The sequence below is a fragment of the Tachypleus tridentatus genome, chromosome 7, assembly GCF_004210375.1.
Source record: "Tachypleus tridentatus isolate NWPU-2018 chromosome 7, ASM421037v1, whole genome shotgun sequence".
Classification (NCBI taxonomy): Eukaryota; Metazoa; Arthropoda; class Merostomata; order Xiphosura; family Limulidae; genus Tachypleus; species Tachypleus tridentatus.
In genome coordinates, this window is record NC_134831.1 from 61372490 (window position 1) to 61394357 (window position 21868).

The 21868-nt window shown below is 31.7% G+C and overlaps 2 protein-coding genes across 2 annotated transcripts in view; both read left to right on the forward strand.

Annotated features, from left to right (window-relative positions):
- Nucleotides 1–12271, forward strand: part of MCPH1 (Microcephalin) — a 44812-nt gene extending 32541 nt beyond the window's left edge. The window contains exons 9-12 of the mRNA XM_076512001.1: nucleotides 367–444; nucleotides 1834–1974; nucleotides 7567–7672; nucleotides 11717–12271. Coding sequence (XP_076368116.1) covers nucleotides 367–444; nucleotides 1834–1974; nucleotides 7567–7672; nucleotides 11717–11763 — 372 coding nt within the window. The 3' untranslated portion in view covers nucleotides 11764–12271. The remainder of the gene's footprint in view (nucleotides 1–366; nucleotides 445–1833; nucleotides 1975–7566; nucleotides 7673–11716) is intronic.
- An 8325-nt stretch (nucleotides 12272–20596) lies between these two features.
- Nucleotides 20597–21868, forward strand: part of LOC143255789 (putative ATP-dependent RNA helicase DDX43) — a 66625-nt gene continuing 65353 nt past the window's right edge. Inside the window, exon 1 of the mRNA XM_076512011.1 lies at nucleotides 20597–20736. The gene's annotated coding sequence lies outside the window, so the exon portion shown is untranslated. The remainder of the gene's footprint in view (nucleotides 20737–21868) is intronic.

The following is a 21868-nucleotide window of genomic DNA, read 5'->3' on the forward strand; positions in this document are numbered from 1 at the left end:
TTCTTATCTCATTTAAATTGAAACAATATATTTCATTCATTAAATGAAAGTAGTTTTAATTGTTTGGTGTACACACATTTTAGTCATTTACTCATTACACTTATCCAATTTGTATTCAGGTGAAAGGAATCTTTATAATGCCTATGTGGTATTTCAGTTTGTATTTTGCATTAAAATTATTCATTTTTGTTGCTTATGTATTTTAGTTCATTACAAAGTTTTGGTTTTAATTCAATCACCAATATCTTTATATTTCTGTCACTTAATTTGTACTTAAATGTAGCTTTTGTATGAATGAAAGATTAGCAGTTTTCAAAGTCAGTAGATAGTTACTCTATATTGGATTTTAAACATGTTATTTTTAAGGTATTTAAATCACTAGAATCAGGAAGATGGTTGGAAGAAGAACCTTTTGAATTGAATGATTACTTCCCTGCAGTTCAGGTGCTGATTTTTTTTAACCTAATTAAATGTTGTAGTTTGTATATTTACAGAGAAATCAGTTTTGTTTTCTTCTGTAAAAAGTTTAATTGTACTTGTTAACTATGGAAATTAAATAAGAACAACAGAAGGTTGTTTGGTAATTTTATAGTTCTAAACTTTTCAAACACTTTAGGAAGGAATAGAACTGGGGCATAATTTCAAAATTTACTTAATTACTTGTAAAAGACACAGACAAATTACATTATATGAAGAATAAAATTTTATACAAACATGTGACCAGTACAGCAGCAGAAATGCAATCTTTCAGATTTGGTATTTTTTTCCAAATTGAAGGTGTAAAAGGTTAAAAAAATAACGAAAGAAATTAGTATGTGTGAGTTGAAATTCTCAATGTTTTATGCTTAAAACTATCATTCAGTGTAACTTGAGAATATATTGAACTTTAAAAATTTAAGTGTATTAGGTACTTCTGAAAATATGTGTATTTCTGACATACAAAATCTAATTAGAAATACTTATTAAATGATAAAGTTAGTCGTGTTATTTGCAAAATTATCTAAAGGTTTGTAAGTTGTTTTTCTTTTTTTAAATGAATGTTGTACCAGCATTAATCATTTATGGATGGCATATACAGGCCTATAGTACACAGTTTAATAAAATATCCAGTTGGTATTGTCATTTCAAGGCAGGTTTTGTGATTTTCAAAAAAACATTAGATTTGTTGTTATGCTTTTAATTAAATAATTATGTTTTTAAATAGCCCTGCATTAACTAAATATAACTTTAATAACTTATGTGAAATGGTGTTACATCTCTGTATTAGTTACAATAAAATATACAGGGTGTTCGGAAAGTCACTGCGCAGTTTTGTCTGTTAATAAATATATTAGTGCACAGTGACTTTCTAAACACCCTGTATAAAGGTGAGAACCAACATATATACACTTTACATGTAATGTTACTGCATTAAAATTGATTACACTGAGATTTTCTTGGAAGATATTGAAATAATTGGGAGAGTGAATGGCCTTATTTGGTATTTACCAGTAAGTTGTAGAAATTTGTCAATTTGACCAACATGTTCTTAAAAAAATCATTATACTCCAGTTATTTCATTAACATTTCCAAAATATATCATGGAACATAATTTAGCTTTAAAAAAATAAAACTGAATACCTTTTCTCTCTATTATTTCTTAGTACAAGTACTTTCACAGTTTCCTTTCAGTTTGTTTTTAATATTCATTATGATATATATGCATTACAGTGTACAGATTTTTTTTTACTTGTTATAATTTTTCATTCAAATATGTAACTCTTTCTCCCATAGTCTGTTCTTTATTTGTTTACACTTTTAAATTTTTAATCAGTGATTTCTTTCATGTATCAGATCAGTCGACTTGAAAGAGCTGCATCAGGACCAGATTATAGACAAAACCTATTTGGTAGTTTAGGTTTCATTTACATATCTCCTTACAGCTCTCCACCTAAAGAAAAATTAATTCAGTTAGTAACCCTGGTTGGAGGCACAGTAAGTACTACAAATTTATTTCCATTATAGTGTAGTTTATATTTATCAACTTTTGATAATGTAAGCCAGTATGGAATTTTTAGTATATGAGCTTTATTTTAAGTAGTAATTAAAATCCTAACAGAAAAGTGATCAGTCACACCCACCACAGTTTTATGTAATCATTGTTAAAACATCTGTTAATAATGTATTACAAATGTTGTTCATCATATAACTTGTTGATAAACTGATAGAATTTAGTAGTTATAGTGTGGTATGTATATTAAGGAATTAGATATCATGTCACTATGATTTATTTATGTTATTCCAAAGTCTTGGTACCATTAATTTAAACTGCTAATTTTTGATAAAAGGTCACTGTAATTAAACTAATTCTTAATCTGTAGTTCCCCAGTGGCACAGCAACATGTCTTCGGACTCACACCATTACAAACCAATTTTTGATATCCATGGTGGACAGAGCACAGGTAGCCCATTGTGTAACTTTGTGCATAATTCCAAATAATCAACTAATCAGCCTAATTTGTATGTGGTGAGATTAGCTGTGTCTAGATACTCTTCATCTGATAAACTACCTGTATGGTAAAGGTGAAGAGTATTACATTTTATCTGTTTCTTCCAGAAATATGCATAAATTTAAAATATGAAATTGTTAAAATTCAAATATCTGGAGATCTTGAAGTCTCTTAGTCAGTTGTAAAATATAAACATTAGTTGCATGCAAAGTCAAAAACAACTTAAAGAAAATTCTGGCCATTGAGAAGCAACACAGTTAGACAAAGCTGTAGTGTTTATTGACTATTGTTTATATTGTTCTGATCTTATTTTCACATGCTAGTAAAACCAGAGATATTTGTCATAAGCAGTTAAATATTTTGTATCAGACATATAACACAAAGAGCATTCATATTTAGTTTGAATTAACCAACGATGTGACTACTTTGTACTTGTTTAAAATTATTCTAGTTTTGATATCACTAAAGTGTGTATTTGCACACAATTTTTCAGATTTTTAATGAAGTGATTTTTAATAAACTAAAAACAAAGATTTGTCCATGAATCTACTCTCTCTCTTTTTCTTTTTTTTAATAGTCTGAGTGCAAAGTGATTTTCTGTTAAAGTTAATATTTTTCTTCATCTCTAAGATCTCTAGTTTCGTTTTAGTAACACTAAAAATCTCCTGACTAAATGTCAAACATTTTTTTAGTAAAACTGTTATTTTCTCCATACTAACTATGTACAAGGTTGGTCAAAATTGAAATAAATCTAAATTAACTGTTTTCTCTTTCAAGAAGGACTTCAAACTGTAACATGAAACTACATTTGTTGATTATAAATAGTTTTAAACTCTTAACAGTGTACATCTATATTTACTTAAATTTTATTGATTTATTACCCTTTTGAATCATGTCTAACTACTTTTCTTGCACCATCATGAATTGTTAATCTTTTATAGCTCACATTATGCTATCAAATTACATAACCAATGAACTACTCTGAGCTGCTTGCGAGCATGCCTCTTGAACATTTTTTGTACATTATTATTTATTTTGTTTATTCTAACTTCAACTAACCTAAAGATAGCCCTACGTTTACATTTTAGTTACTTTATAATAATAAATATAGAATAAACCTGAAAACAAGAAATAAAGTGCTCACCCAAATGTTCTGTTTTATTGCTGTATATTGTCAATGACACTTCTTTTTCTATACTAATGGTAGTAATGCACTGAATAGTTTTTATTTTATTAAATAATGCACCAAAGAATGTAAGATAGTAACTTGCAAAAGTAGACAATATCCTGTAACTTACAATTTTTCTGTCTTTCTGACTATGCAACAAAAGCTGTTACAGTTTCACTCTAGCTGGTTGATGTGTTTCCTGACAGAAAACAAAATTGACAGTTTTCTGTATAGAAAACAACAAAATATAATATGTCATTTAATAGAGGAAAATCTTGGCTTTTTATTTGTTATAAGTAATATAGTATTAAATGTAAGAGAGAACTGTTAAATCTTTAAAGAGAGAATGTGATAGGTGGTTGTGGCAAGAGGGGTCTAATTTCTTATTTGATGGCTCTATAACCATACCACACAATATTTAAAGTTATAAAATGTGTGCTTTGTGTGAGCGATGACAATATTATAATGAATAATTTATGTTTTGTGTTTACTGGAGGGGTAGTGAATAAATTACAGAAGGTGAGATGCCCAGAGAGAAATAAAATCACATTTCTCGCACCAGGGGAAATTCAGGATTTTTAAAAAATATTGCCATGTAAAAGTAAGAACTTAAAACTTGCATTCTATTAAAACATTTATTATTAGATACAAGTTTACACTATGTTAATTGGTATAACATAAACAAAAAATGTTTAATTAAAATTTAATTATAACACTAAAAATCTCTATTTAAATAAAATAGGTCCAAACCATGTTAATGGTGTATAGTATCTTAAGGAAACAAACAGTGAGTGATCTGTAAAACTATTAAACAGATCAGTGGTCCTGGTCAATCATGTTCAATATTGTTATTTTAACCAGTGTGGCCTGCCTGCTAAGTACAGTAAAGAACAGTCTGTAATAAGACTAGACATGCATCATAACCCTCACACATACTGTATTGTAATATATACACATTGTTTAAGTGCTTTACACACACATACTGCTGATATTTACACTCATATGTTGTAGTGACCTTGAAATGTACAAAACTAGCCTTATTTTGGTTGTTGTTTTGTTTCATACTGATGAAAATGTTCATAAACTTTTATGTGTAGTTATCATTATGTGCCTTTTAATTCATGGATTTTTCTGTATTTCCTTGTCTTGATTGTATTGTTTGTGTCTGTCTAATGTTAACTTTAGGCTTATATATGTAATGGAAAGGTGCAGTCAATGTTTCAAGTGTGAGTTGTGATGCAATTTCAGAATTTGGTTTTCTGAAGCTGATTATTATAGCTCTTACCAATTGTTTAATAATTTTATCTGTTTAATAAAAAAATTTTAGATGAAATCATTAAATTATTCTGTAATAAGTACAAAAAATGTATTAAATAAATACAAAGAAAGTGAAATGAGAGAAATTATATTAAAAATTACAAAACATTTTTAGTTAAAAATAAGGTCATCTAAGAACTTAACAATACTTAATCTGGATGTACACCTTAAGCTGCAAATTGTTGTTGTTTTGAATTAAGCATAACTCCACACAATGGGCTATCTGTGCTCTGCCCATCACGGGTATCAAAACCAGTTTTTAGCGTTGTAAGTCCACAGACATACTGCTGAGTCACTGGGGGGCTAAGCCACATGTAAAAGAATGACAGTCACAATAAACTATCACTTTGATATCATGTTAACTAGTGCCTCTATCATATTGGGGGCAGGAATGCAAACTTTAAGAGGTAAATTTTATCTTACTTACCCCCAAATAGTAGTACCTTATTTTCATTTTTATTTTATTTATTATTTTTCATCTTATGTTTATCTTTTTCTTATTCTAACTTGGGAGAGCAGTCACCTTCCCACAGCTGTCTGCTGGCAATGAAGGGTGATATAGCTGTTGAACGTTGTGGGCTTGAGCACCTACATCTCACTCTCCTAATTTCTAATTTTCTTATGTGAGACTAGCGAATTGGAGATTACGACTGATAGACGGTGTATTCCCACTGCAATGTGGCTCCTACTTCTTCAGTCACCTCCAGAACCTATGATACATTTTATAATCCCACATTGTAGCTTGCACCCGAGGATCCTTTTTTTAAAAATGTGCAGCATATTTAAAAAAGTTTTTTAATTTCATGTTAATGTGTTTTTGTTTATGGCTTGAAAAGTTTATGGTTATAATTAATCAGGTGTTGGGATTTGCAATTTTTAACTCGGTCCTTCCTCATGATGTTGTTTATTCATTTAACTTCATTCAGATATAATTATTTAGTTTCACACATATTTTTATATGTATATATGTTTATATATATTTGTGTGTTTATGTATATAGGTATTTTTTTTACATTGGTTGAATGTAATTTAAATATTAAAACATTTCTTTTACTGTTAAAACTTGTGTACTTGAGAATGGTTGTAATAGTGTTTGAATTGTTGTACTTGTTTTAAAACTAAATCTCACTTTCTGTGAAAAATTGTAACTTGTGAAACTTTTGTGGGGGTTCAAAGTTTTAAATTTATAGTTTACCAGTGATTATAGTTTAAGATCAGAGTAAACATTGCCATTGCAGTGTGGATATGGATAGTATGTACAGTAGAATGAAATGCTGTTTTGAGTAAGAATCTGTTCCAGAGCATGTGATCATCTGTGACACAATGGAAGGATTAAAGTTGTTGTCTGAGGAAGTTTTTAATTGTCTCACATGACTGTTAAAATCAAGCCACAATGTATATATTTATATAGCTATATACTTATAATTCCAAAAATCAAGAACACTTCAGTTTAGTTCTATGCATCATACCACCTATAAAAAGTTTCAGTGAAATTGGATGCTTAACTTTATATATGAGCTTTATACTTTGGACTGAACATGTAAACCACCATGAAAGTATAGAAGTTGTAGATTTCAGTGATGTCGAGAAAACCCACTTGTAGAGAAATATATATGCAAAAACGGCTGTTTGGTTGACAAAATATTTTACATAGAAGAGCGAACAACGTTTCGACCTTCTGTGTAAAATATTTTCTCAACCCAAACAAGCCGTTTTTGCATATAGAGTAGTAGATTTATCCTCACAAAATATAAGAAGCTTTTAGTAGTTGTTACAAGTCATTTGTACACAAAATTTGCAGATAAAGTATTTTTACTCAACATTTTTAGAATTTATGAAGCCTTTATTGAGTCAGTAGGAGTGAAAGGTAATTTTCATGTTAAGAGTAAAAATACTTCTCTTCATCTTAGTTTTCATATTTCTGTTGCATAACCTTTAGATTCTTCTAGTTCATAATTCAGTTACATAACCTTTAGATCTTTCTAAACAAATATTAAAGTTTTTATCATTAAAACTTTGTTATTTATCTCTTATTTTCTCTACATCAACTGTATTGAAATTACTGTTGCAGAAGTTGAAAAATATAAAATGAAATCAAAAATGCATTTTTTTCTTGAATGAATGATTGTTAATGGTAACACAGCTTTTCTTGTTTATTCTGAATAGCATAAGGTTTTCAGCAGTTTCACTTCTGCTTTCTCTTAATTTATGATTCTTTGGACTTTGTCTAACTAGCTTTTGAAGGCAGTAAATCAAGTTGCATAACATTAGAGAACCCACATGGATTTTGCAAAGAGAATGTTTTTATTTGCTTTGTGTGTGTGTGTTAGTTTTTTAAGTAAATCATTATCAAAGTAATGGTTTGTTCAAAAAGAATTAATTCTGAGTAACATGTTCTAAGACAAATTTTTGTTTTCAAGAATATGTATTGTCTTCCTAAGAGTACATATATTATGATTTAATTTCTTCAGTTGAATGGGGAAGAGCAAAAATTTTGATATCGTGTACAAGTGTTGATGTTTTTTGTCTTTATTCACTATATGTATTTTGAGAAAATCATTTTGTGTGCCAATATGAAATTGTTTATTTCAGGTAACTTCCAGTTTTAGACAATGTCAGTTTGCAGTGGGGCCTCTCAAGCATGTATGCCGAGGAAGTAATTCCACTGTGAAAGAAGTTTCTGAAAAGTGGATTTTGGGTGAGAATACCTTTTAAAAGTTGATACTATCTGAACTTGTCTTCAGTTTGTTATTATTTTTTTAGAAAATAATTATAAACTGTACTTCTGAAGAATTTAGGTTGATTGTTGGTTTTTTAGATGTGTATTTAATTATATTAATTTTTCTATGTGTAAGTTTATTTTTTGGTTTCCCCTAATCTGTTGTACATAATATAGTGTAATAGCATCACAACTTATCTTTTAAGAACTGGTAGCTTTTTTGACTCGTAGAGATCATAACTGAACCAATTATTCAACAATGTGATGTTTTGAATTTGTAAAAATGTTTAAATGTATGTATTTAATTTAAAATAGGCAGTATGTGACATTGGCTTAAAATATTTACACAGCCTTACTGTTTAGCTTATTTATCTTGTAACTTGCTTTTAGCTCAGCATCACCTTCAATTAACTTACTTGATTCAGAAAACATACCTGATCCCTACACAAGATTCCAGGTCATTTTGTTGGTGTATTTTCAATAATTGTTAGGAGGAGCTGTATAGGAGTTATTGTTTTAATAATTTGTTAATAATTAATAATTGTTTAAAGATATATGTATTACCAAAGTATTTTGCCACTTTACTGACACAACTCAGCTTGTAATGTGTTTGTTTATTGTAAGAAAACGTGATTTTATATCAAGCAAAATTGTGACAATATTTGACTTATTATTTTTTCTTTTAGTCTTTTGATGTTAAGTAAAAGTCCTTGAATGTAAAGATAATAAGACCAAAGTTATAAGAGAAGTTACTTAAATTTGTCTAGGGAATTTTCATGAATAGGTATTCATATTGTTTTCATCATCAGGTTTAATAAATTAGTTTGGTGATTTAATTACATTTTTGTTTGGAACTACAGTTGAAGTTTATCATTTGAAAGCAAAATTTACCAATTCTGTATTTTAAAAAAGAAAATGAAGATTAACAGTAAATCACATAAACCTAGTTTTATTGACATGTGGACTAACTTTTATTAGGGACAAAGGCATAATGCATTTGATGCAGGACTTATTCCTCTGACAAAAGTGCTAGTGTTTAGTTGTTGTTAATGTAATGAATCATCTGTATGCTTACAATTATTGTTAAGATTTAGATTAGTGTCAGAACCATTGATGGATGTGTAGAAGTTTTTTTTTTAAAAAAGTAGAATAGACTTGGTTTCTTATATCACGAAAAGTAAGAACTGATTTTTTAAAAAATATTTGAGCACCAACTATTTAAGTATTAACCTGTTGACTGCCAAGTAGTTCAGCTGCTACGGCAACTCCGAACCAAGTTCAAAATACAACTCTAATGCTTCTTCATTTTGTAACTTTTTTGTGATGCCATTTTGGATCGAAAGTGAAACAATTTGTAAGTAGGTCAAATGCATGTATGGTGCTGACATCTAGCGTTGAAGTTAGGTATTATTGAGAGCGAATTAACTCGTCCGTGGCACTGTGTTACCAATCGGCTTGGATGAGTTATCTCGTCTACGGCACTGAACAGGTTAAAAAATGCTAGAAAAGTAAACTAGAAGAGAAGAAGAATGACTTGTACATATCATTTACTTTTTGTATTTTATTTTTGGCTTTGTAGTTTTGATTAGCATTTAAACTGTTTCAGTTAAACCTCAGTACTGAGGGTCATTGTCATTACAATTAACTATCTAAGCTACATGCTTAAAGAAACAATTAGTTCAACCTAGTATTGTTAAACTATAACTAAATTTACTTTTCCTGTATCTTAGTTATAGAGAGTAGAATGCAGTGTTACTTTATTTGGGTGCTCTTGCTGTAAAGAATATTTTTGGCCATAATGTCAATAATATTTCATGAAGTCTAGCCAGCATAGGAGGTTTAGGTTGGACCTTAATACATATATTAAGCTAACAGTGACAAAAGTCTTAATATTGAAAGTAATGTAAATGTAATTAAAAAGTAGTAAACTCTCCATTGGTTTGTTCAACAATCATTGAAACCAGCTAAACTAGTCTCTTATAAACTAGCAACATTTTGTTTTTTTTAATATTTTTCACAAAATTGATTTAAGAATTATATATATGGACTTTATTATATCTTTTTTCATCAGTGGAAAAATAGTCTTCAGGCTTACAGAATTTTGCAGACTCTTTATTACAAGCTGGTGATAATTTTAAATTAAAATTGTTAGGTTATTTGTCGTAATTTCACATCTCCGTAATGGAGATATAGTTGTTCCTCTCAAATACATCCAACCTTTCTGCTATGATAAGTTGTATCTGACAAGAAGTCGTTATTCAACAAATCAATAACAAGATAAAGAACAACCAAGTTCCAGCTGTCCCAGTCACTATTGCCATGGCTTGAGCATAATAACTTGTATAATGTATGAATAATCAGATGACAAAGTGAATTGATATAATAGTTGTGATGAATAACAGTTCAGTAACGATACCTTAGAATTGTTTTGTTTGTTTTATGTAAAATAGTAATTTTTGTATTCGATATGTTTCATATTTGTATAGCAAACCACAGAGAATCAATTACCTGTCTTATAAATGATCTGAGATCTTGAGAAAGCACTCACTCTGACTGCTGATTAGCTGGTGAGGGTTTTTCCAGTTTACATCATGGTAAAATTTTCTTGGCCAAATGTGTAGTACTCGTCCAAACACTTCCATATCAACTCTAAGTTAATCAAGCGTTAATTGCTGTTGAGGTTACTGATTTTGTCTGATCACACTGAATAATTATGGTAGAGATTTGAACAATATTACATAAAATATGAAAACTTACCAGCCTTCATGTTTATTTTCATACTGTTAAAACTTTAAAATTCAGGAGGTCACCATTTCAAAACATGTAAAACACTGAGATCAAGACCCTTTGGGTTGAGACTGAGCCCTACAACACTATACAGTCATTTAAAAACATATATCACTTGCCCAGCCTGTAAACAAGATAACTGGTGATAGTCATTGCATTTACATTAAAGTATGAGATAGTTCACTTGCAATGATGTTAAATGGACCAAAAGCACATAGAACAGTATTCTTTTTAGAGATAAGTTAAGCTTTGCCTTATAGCCAGATAACAAAAATATATTCATTGAAAGAGAAGCTGAAACTTAATATTAGACAATTTTCATGCAAAAAAAGCATATGAAGGTGATGGGAAAATGGTGCAAGTGAAAATCAGCACTGGTAAGTGTATTGACCTCTGTATTTTGCAGAGTGGTAGTATTAATGCTACACCACATTGTTGATCCTTGTTGGTTCTGTATTCTGGTATCTTCTCCTTTGTTTTTAGCCCAGTCTGTGATAATGCTCAGTTTTTCCATACTAAAATGTTTGATGCATTTGTTGAAAGAAGAAAGGATTTACTAATTTGAATGGATCGCATGTTCACAGAACTTCTATATAATATATGTGGAATGCTGATCAGGAGACTTTGTATTTTGTTAAGTTACTGGACACTAAAGTTGCACTGGTTTTTTGTGTGTTTTTTAGAAGATTGACAGATTGTAGTTCAGAACCTTATCAGTACTCTGATTTTTAAGTATCTTTGTAAATATTCTCCATACTAAAATGGAATGTCATTAGCTGCAAGATATAAAACCTATATAAATATATATAAAGCCTAAAGTCTTATTGCATTTCAAACTTCATAATAGTTCATGATCTCTGAGATTTGCATAAAAATACTGAGGAAGTAATATTATAATTTCAGGTTATATTATAAACACTTTATGAAGCTTAGATCATTAACATAATAGTCAAACCCTAAAATTTTACATAGAAATTATCATCAGAAACGTTTATTATGTAGCAGTTTGAGCCTGAACTGTATCTTTGATAATTTTAGCCTTCAAGTAAGCTGTAAAAGTTCCAATCTAATGCAATAAAAGCTTATACTTCACGTAAGTTATTGAATGTTATATCCTTTACAAATAGATGTTCTTGTTTGAAGTTAGTGTTCATTGCTCTTTTTTTTCATCGTTACTCGTGTATTTTTTTGGTTAAGAAGTTTGGTTTTGTACATTATTTTTTATTTTGATTACAGATTGTATAACAAAGCATGAAGTCCTTTCTTTAGAAGAGCCATCTTGAGAATTATTTTTACTGTATAGTTTATTTGAGTACTTTCACAAGAGTTCATGATTTTGCTCAGCTTATGAATGGTACAGATAACTAAAACTGACACAACTTTATTAAATTGTCTTCAGTTGAAGACTGTTATTATCATGATAGCACATTGTTAAACAAATTTATTTCTTATGTTATGTAACCTTTTGAAAATACATAATTTGTAAATCTTTAAAGCATTCTTTTACATAGTTCATACTGATCAAGAGTCAAAAATGTCATTGTTATCTTACTGATTTCAATAAATATGGTTTAATTAACCAAAAATTAGCAGAAGAGTATGATAATGAATGGATTTTTTTTTTTTGGTTGTCACAGTTGAAACCCTTTAAAATAAAAGTTATTTACAAAACCATGTTTATCTATTATTATTGAAAACAGTACATGCACAGTTTCTGTACTTCAAAACTCTTAAGTATTACCTCATTTACTTGAGTTTATAAATAAATATTTTCTGTATTTTTGTAACTTTGTTGTTGATACATTTGTCAGTTTCTTTATTAACATGTTTTTGTGATCAGTTGATGATTTTTTTCCTTTACACTTGTAATGGTGTATTCACTGAAAAAAAATTATATTGAAAAAACAAATATTTTATTATCAAGCTTTCCATTTAACTTAAATTTGAATAAAAAGTATAATTATGTGGTGGGCATGAGCTATTAAAATTATATACTCTATTTGTTCCATTTCCTCTCAATGTAATCCATGCTGTGCAGAAGTATTAACTTGTATAACAAATTCCACCTACATTTGATTGAATGTGCTTCAACTAATTGCAATTGCTAGCAACCTCTGACAGCATTCATAATACTAAATGTTTCCCAGGTTATGCAGTACTTGATTTTCATTTTAGAATGATGTGATAAGGAAGGAAAATAATTTCCCTAAATGGTACTCATAAGTTGAAAATGCACCACTATTTAAGAAGTAATTATCATGAAGTGTACAATATCTTTTTTGTCTGTTTTTATTCAGCTTCTTTATTTTATCTTTCCACCCATCAGCTCCTTACTGACACTTCTTATTTTGACCCTAATAGATTTCGTAAAGACACTTATTCTTTGTTTGTACTTTGGTTTTCACTTCTTGTCCAGATTCTTTTTAGACCTGGTTTCTTAGTCATGGGTTTCTTCTCAGTTGGATATTCACATCTTTTCTTTTTCTATCTTGGACATATATCTTGTCTCTTTGCTTATTGTCCTGGTTTCTGTCAGAGTTTGATTGCTTTAAATCTCAAAAGTGTTGGATTTTTCTGACTTTTCTGGTCCACAGACATCTCTGTTACCTGTCCTCTTTCCTGCCTTCTTCCCACTGATAGTTTTCAACCTTTTCATCTTTAGAACATGGTGTCTTCTTTGTAGGCCATGGGAGTTATAGAATCTGTCTATCACTCCACTCTCGACTTTTATTCTAATCTTTGTTGTCCTCATGAAGTTGAGAATTTGAGACCCTGTCATTGACTTGTTTTCTCTGAATCACTTTTTAGTTGTTCCTCAGTTCCAGATGGACAGTTTTCTCAGTCTCTGTGAGGCCCTGCATGTGAAGTAATAGTTCTTAGTGGTGTAGAGAGGCAGATATTTGTGTGAAATACAATTTCAGGTAAGGAAAATGTCAACTTCAGGTATAGCTAGAATTATTTTGGTATGTTTTGAGAAGGATTGAATATTTTGTAGAATTTGTCATGACAGAAGCAATGAAACAAACAGCAAAGTACTTTTTTCATGGCTTGAATTTTTGTGTCAAATGAAAATTGCGATTATATGCATTTTTCTCATATTTATATAATAAAAATTCATTTTGTGGGAAAGTGATTTATCAGTGTGTTCCAGACTGCCACAATGAAAACTGATGAAAGCCTTAGCTGTTACATAACAAAAGTCACAATGTTTTTCCTTGATATAGATACCAGTAACAGTATGATAAGTTATGGTTTTTACAGTTGAAGAAAGACATGGAAAAAACGTTAACACAAATTTCGCTGCTTTAGCATGCAATATTAAAAATACTGAAGAACATTACATTAGAGTCTTTCTTAGTGCCTAAATTGAACTTGTATAACACAAGGCAGTAATACTGATCTATCAACCACAAGGATTTGCCCAAATGCAATGCTAGTCCTATGCTATATTAAAGGAAGACAAGATAAACAGCTGTCTGATTCAGCAATCAGTTATATTCTGTTGCTGAAGAAACAAACCAAACATGGTCTCTCTCTCTCTCTCTTTCTAATTCAGTCTAGTAGTGTGTATTCACTCCTGTAGTCTTTTGGCCTGTTGTGGAGAGCTTAGTGCTGTATATCATACTGTATTGCAGATGTGTATCAACTTGTTGCACGAACTGGGTAAATATGTGGCTAGTAATAAATAAGGTTATGCAACCAAAAATCAGGTTGTCACAAATTACTTCCATAACAGGAGAAAGTTTGAAAATGCTTCACACTTCAGCCAGCATAAGAGAACATTAAGCATTTTTTAGAAATGGTGCAAGAAATCCATGGTCTATGTAGCCAAACAAAAATTGTTTTCACACTAGACTAAACTGCAGTGCAGTTGCACTAGGTTGCTGCTATATATAATTACTCTGATTTGTCCAGACTATTATGTACAATGTTATGTTGATTGATAAGAGTTAATCACTGTCAACTGATGCAAAGTGAGTAGGAACTAATAACTGTTATAACAGTTGCTGGAAGTGATCATAAATGAAGTTGGTAATATCTTAATGTAAAAGTAGTGTAAAATATAATAAATAATATTCACACATTACAGAAATGAGACATCAAGATATGTTTTGTATACACACACACCACAAACCTGAAAACTATTCTGTTTACCAAGAACATATGATTTATATGGATTATATACAAGATATGTTTTGTATACACACACACATACACCATCAACCTGAAAACTATTCTGTTTACCAAGAACATATGATTTATATGGATAATGAAATTACTCTACAGTCTATGTAACCCAACTTAAATATCATCTACATCAGTTAGCAACAAAATCAAATTGACTCAATCCTTTAATAGATTACTTTTAGATTTCATTAAAACATTGGCCAATAAAAAGGGCACAGTAATGTGTATGAGGATGTTACTTTATTTGGTGTGAGAAACTTTACGTTAATAAAATATATAATCAGTTAGGGGGTCTTGCTTGCATATATGCTCAGAACTATAAAATGAAAGATTATATATTCAAATATTTCAGCCAGCAGCAAGTCATCATTAAACTTAATAGGACGACCTGAACATGGTGCAGCTGTATTCACATGATCTGAACTTCTGAAACCACCTTCAACATTTTCTTTCACTGAGAGACTGCACACCATAAACACCTTGAATGTTTGGTGTAGTTTCTGCTGCACTAATGCATTTTTTAAACTCATAAAGCACTATATGCTTAATGTGCTCGTTGGACACATCCATGTTCATAAGGGTTTATTTGACTAATGATCTGAAAAAGTGGAGCTGGGTTAGTTTGTTATTTGTATGAACGTTTTTATACACATCCTACAACATATTTTAGTCATTAAAGCCTTCTACAAATACAATAATGATGATGCACTTTCTGTATTAAATTTTTGGGCATATGGGATGACCTGATAGATCTGAATCAAGTTTATATACAGTTGTAGATGGAACTGTAGTAAAAAAATCTAATGACAATTAACAATTGTAAAAGACTAATACAATCACATGGTATGTGTTAGAATATACTCCAAAAAATTTTGTAAATAATGATTTATCAAATACTTCAGGAAATTTCAAGCTAATAATGTTTAATGGATGATATGATCATTATTTATTAGAATGAGTAAATGAGTTTTTCAAGATGTGATTGTATACTGTGACAATGTTACTTATAAAGTTCTTCAAAAGACATCTGAGAAAGGGAAAGCTAAAGATCTGATTAGCATAAAACAGGTGTGGACTCATTATGACCTGTGGTTACCAATAAAATTAGAATGTGGTATTTTTCCGTATATAGTTGGAGCAGATTTGCCACAGTATACTAAATGGAACAAGGAGACTTTGTCATGCTGTGTAGAAAAAGTCAATGGCAGCAGTATACATCACTAACAAAATAAAAGATATCTAGAGGTAGCAGATTTTACTTTATGTGAGAACAACTTATCACGTGGTAACGCACTAAATTAGGGGTAAATGCAGTGTTTCCTTTCATTATATAAAACTGTATTCAGATTTCTAATTTGAGTTGTTTGAAAGGAAAATATCTCAAAACATGAAAGTTACTGACTGATTCTGTAGACGTTTACTGCCCAACATTGAGAAGAATGCACAATGTATTTCTTTGATCTGTGATGTTTATAAAAATTATCTTTCTTTGCAGCACGTGACCAAAGCGTTTATTTTCTTAGCATAATTTAGTCGTTTAGTTAAACTCAGATTTACTTTTTAAAGAGGGCCTATCTAATACTCATTAATTCCACTTGTGAATATCACAATTGGAGAGACACAATACAATAACAAAAATAAGATCAAATGTAGTTGATAATATGTAGAGTATTCAAAAGCTCATATCCGTTAGGCGTGCCCTCCCCCACATACACACCCGTGATTTAAACTAAAACGTTAGTTCAAACCAGAAATGAAATCTTAAGCTAACATTAGTATAAAACACAAGGTGAAATTAAATTAAAATAACGCAATGCTTAATTTTCAGTAAACAATGCATTCTACAGTGAACTAAACGAAGTTCATCTACATTTAAAGTTACCATTAGCTCTCTTTAACCTCAGGTGAAAGAACTCTCAAATTGTATAAGAAATACTAAATCCGAAGTTAAACAATAAAAGAAAAACTAAACGTTATACTTACTCGTTTCGCTAAACAAAAGAAAAAGCCTAATTTCTCAATGTTACAAAAGATCCGAAACTTACAAATAGGTCAGTTAAAGTCCTGGAAGCACCCAAAATCTGCGTCCAATGGCAGTTGACCTCTAAGACGTGGCTGCTCTTGTCCCTTGTATGATTTATTAACAGGAAAGAATATCTAATTTTTGACAACACATGCCATCTATCTTATCGACCAGAAAATTCTTAATTGCCAGTTAGTGAACCAACAAATTATGCGCTCTTAAAACAGGGGAAGTTAAAGCGTTAGTTGAACAATTTTCGGAAACTTTGAGAAAATCTGTGTAGCTCACTGACAAAGTACTTGAGGAGGTCTCACACTAGTCATGATTGACTTTATCTTTCATGACGATTTGTAACTAATATTTTTCAGCTTGGTTTAACTGCATTATACTGACTGATATTATCAGCTATCCTGGATGGATGATGTAGTTTTCTGTTACAAAGATGAATAAAGAATGATTTTTCACTTTGTTTTACACGGATTTAATATCTTTTATATCAGCTCAATAAGGTCAGAAATTCGGTTTCAACTCGATAAAACGTTAATGTAGTATCTCCATTGCTGTGGTGTTACTCGTAATAAATCAGAGTACTTTAGAACACCACACACAGTTACAGATCTTAGTCAAGAGTTTTTATTTTAGTTTTAAACAGTTAAGATTTGTTACCTTAACTGCTTAACCACACACTGAAAATAATCATACTTGTTATGATAATTTTTTTGTAAATAAACTGTTTGAAATTTGCAGTCAATTCTGCAATTCAGTTAAGAATAGCTATGCAAGTCATGAGACCTGCTGACTGGCTATACTGCTTCTGACCAGTTGTTCTGCATGGCTATCCTTGAAGAAACTTTAGATCACTGAACTGGTCATATTTTGTCCACATGAGGTGCCATTCAGGATAAAAGTGCCAAATATGAGTTGAAGCACTAATATTGGATACTTAATGGACTACATGTTTTGCATTCCAGTGTCTGATCCACCGATCTGTGTATATACACAACGCTTAGCCAGCGCTTTACTAAAGCCACGCGTCCGCCATCTTATCATACCCATTTAGTGCACCCCACAGACTGATTTGATTGTGGTTTATAAGTACTTCGTATTGAAAATTTTGTAAAAATCAGATTCGTAGAATACAAAATCAAAATACTTTAGTTGAGAAATTATTATACTTAATAATTTTATTAACTACTTTTCACGTATAAAGAATGATTCATAAACAAATATAAAAGGAAAATTTAACTTTTTTTATATAACAGAAGAGTACATTTTAGATTAAAAATAAAACTTGCGCTCTATTATATTCTAGGGTATATAAATTCTTACTAGAAATCGAAAATAGAATTTTGACAAAAGTATATCAAAGAAAATAATGGTGATTTTTTTTTTTTTTTTCATACAGAAAAACTACTCCCACTTTTATAAGAAAAAGCATTTATTCACCAATTGTAATGTCCCTCGCTGGGACAGCGATAAGTCTTCGGACTTACAATGCTAAAATCAGTGAACACATATAGCATAACGCGTAAGGCGTGCGACGTAATCCGAGGGTGGGTTCGCGCCCGCGTCGCGCTAAACATGCTCGCCCTCCCAGCCGTTTAAATGTGAAAAATTCGTTGGTAAAGAGTAGCATTGGCGGTGGGTGGTGATGACAGTTGTTACGACTTCCGCTGAAACAAAACAAACAAACAAAACGATGATCGAAGGGATTATTCATATAGACAAATCCAGAGGGAACCAACAAATGAATGAAGAGCGGATAAACTGAATCACGTTTAGAATTATTAGTAAAATACGATACACAAGAACATTTTATGTAAACTAAGTAATATTTATAAATAACATTTTATCATACACTGCTGGCCAAAATCATAAGGCCAATGAACATAAAGAAAAAATATGCATTTTGCGTTGTTAGACTCAACCACTTATTTGAGTAGAGCTTCGAAAGATGAAAATAAAAATAAAAACGTTTTTTTTAGCATTTAATAGGGAAAATGTGAACACTATGAAATTAGCCTAAATACTAGCTCCATAACACCAGGGCCCGCAAAATAAACGACTCTTCAATGATTTGCCCTGACGTTGAAAACACCACCGCAAACGATCTCAAAAACAAAATTCTACAATATGAATTACCTCACGGACATCAGGTTGAATTCACTTGCACATTTTTTACACCACGATGATGAATCATAGTTCTAGTAACGAAAACGTCAACTCATTTTACATGTTTAAAAATCCAAAACCAGACATAAATGTCAAAATTCTTTAATCCAACTTTTTAATAGCGTTCTCTGTCAGGTATAAATGCAATTAATTAATATAAAATAAATATTTGTGACAGAGATGTAAAAGAATTTTTTAATTGGGTAATTAAAACAATTTGATAACTGTAAGTCATTTTAAAAATAAGAAATAAAAAAAACAGATGTTCGCTGTCAAATGTGGTCTTAAACTAATTGTTCTGTGAGTGGAATGAAGGAACGTCACCTTCGTGGATTCACAAATGTTGAGTTGAAAGTAAACAAACTACAATAAAATACACTGCTGGCCAAAATCTTAAGGCCAATGAACATAAAGAAAATACATGCATTTTGCGTTGTTAGACTCAACCACTTATTTGAGTAGAGCTTCGAAAGAAGAAAAGGGAAAATAAAGATAAAAACTTGTTTAGCATTGTTTGTTTGTTTAGAATTACGCACAAAGCTACATAATGGGCTATCTGTGCTCTGCTCACCACGGGTATCGAAACCCAGTTTTTAGAGTGTAAGTCCAGAGACATGTGCGACTGAGGGGGGCTATTTTAACACTTAATAGGGCAAATGTGAACACGATGAAATTAACCTAAATACTGGCTGGTCAAAACTTTAAGATCATACCAAAAAGAAGTCCTAAACAGGGTAAGACATGACAAACAAGAGGTCTCGATAATGAGTTGCACGGCCGTCATTGCGAATAACTTGAAAACTTCGCTTTGGCATGGTAGATATAAGCGTTTGCAGAAGGCTGGCTGGAATGTTATTCCAAGTGGTGAAGATGGCTTCACGAGAATCATGCACTATTTGGAATTGACGTTCATTTCTATACACTTCCCTTGCCATCCACACTCAAACATTTTCAATGAGGCTCAGTTCGGGCGAACACGCTGGATGGTCCAAAAGAATCACGTTATTCGCCATGAAAAAGTCCTTTTCCTGCGGGCATTGTGAATTGCAGGGTTATCGTGCTGAAAAATCCAGTCGGTTCCACACAAGCGAGAGCCTTCAGTCAATAAGGATGCTTTCTCCAACATGACAATGTAGCCAGCTGTTGTTTGACGCCCCTGTATAACCTGAAACTCCATTGTTCCATGGAAGGAGAAGCACCCCAGAACATGTGTCCACTCCTCCACTGTGTCGTGTAGAAAATGCCTCTGGTGGGATATCCTTATCGTGTCAATAACGTTGGAAGCAATCTGGACCATCCAGGTTAAGTTTTTTCTCATCAGAGAACAAAACCTTATTCCACTTTTCTACGTCCCATGTTTGGTGCTCCTCAGCAAAGTTTAACCGACCTGTTTCGTGGTGTGGAAGGAGGCGTGGCCGTTTGAGACGTTTGCGGTTTTTTAAGCCTTTCTCTCGTAGATGCCATTTTATCAGACATGCGAGTCGGAAGGTCGACGTCGATCAGATCGGACGTACAGTCACGAGCTGCGAGAAACGTAATCTTAACCAGGGATATTTTGACTTTGTGCATCTACTTCAGTTTTACTAAAAAGGCAAACCCTTAGTCCTTCCATATCAGGACTAGTAAAACGATGAGAAGCAGAGTGAAGAATAAGATCGTTACAAGATCCAACGGTGAAGCCATGACTAATGAAGAAATCATTGAAATGCTGAATAAAGCAATTGAAGGATCAGCCTCGGAAACTTCAAGTTCGTCTACAGACGAATCGGAAAGTGGCAACCTGAATCTAGGTCCAGAGAAAACAAATGGACAGGCAAGAAAAGAAGGAGAACCAACTCCAGAGAAAAGAAGGCTAAAGAAGAAAAAGGTCACGGTAAGTATAGTTTTAAATAACTCGACTAACTCTAATTCTAGTAAATCTACTAACATTAATACTAGTAACACTACTAACTCTATTACTAATAGCTCTAGGATACACGAAATTAGAAACACAAACAATGACACTGATAACACTAAAAGCATCCCCACTGTTTCAAACACTCACACACACTCTGATCCTCAATACAGAATCCCAACTCTGTTCATTGAAGGAATAGGCAACACAACACGCATCCCTCAGATTGTGAAACAACTGAGAGCTTATTTTCGGGCATTTAATTTAAAGATATCAAATGACTTCCCAACGGAAGAATCATGATCAAATGCACAGAACCACACGAATTTGCACACATTTTGACCCACTGGCCCAAGGATGCCTTCGGAGTTAAAGCCACGATCAACACACCCAAACACAACACTACTCAACTAACTGTAGTTATCAGAGGTGTCGATTTCGACATCTAAGATAATGAACTTACTGACGAACTAAAAACTCAAGGTTATGACATATTAAAAACAGAACGCATAATTCCTTTCAAAACAAAACAAAAAACTCCACTCGTCAAAGTAACCGTGAACACCAAAAACGATCAAGATAAACTACTAAAAGACGGTTGCTTTTTATTTTTCAAAAAACACATGACCAAACCGGAGAAACCACACTAAAGACAGATGTGTGAGATGCAGTGGACCTCACGAGGTTGCCCATTGCCCCAATGAGCGGAACCAAGTGAAATGCGCCAACTTTCAAGATCCACATGCAGCCAGTTACAAAGACTGCTCTAAATATACACAAATACGTAATAGAATCCTTTTTAAAACCACGAACACCAACACACAACCTCTCAACACTCATATCACAAAACAACCATTACTCCAAACTCCAACAGACTCACAGAGCACCAACACTACCACCCAACCATGTACATACGCAGAAGTTACACACACTTTCAACCTCACGGAATTCACTACAAATTTATTAGCAATGCTAATCGAATTAAGTGAATTCCCCACATTCGAATCCATACACGAGTCACTCAAAGTTCTCTGCAGCCTTGCCAGACACTACTTTCACCTTCCCATTCTCAAACCACACCATTTATCACTTAAAATTTGTGCAAGGGAAG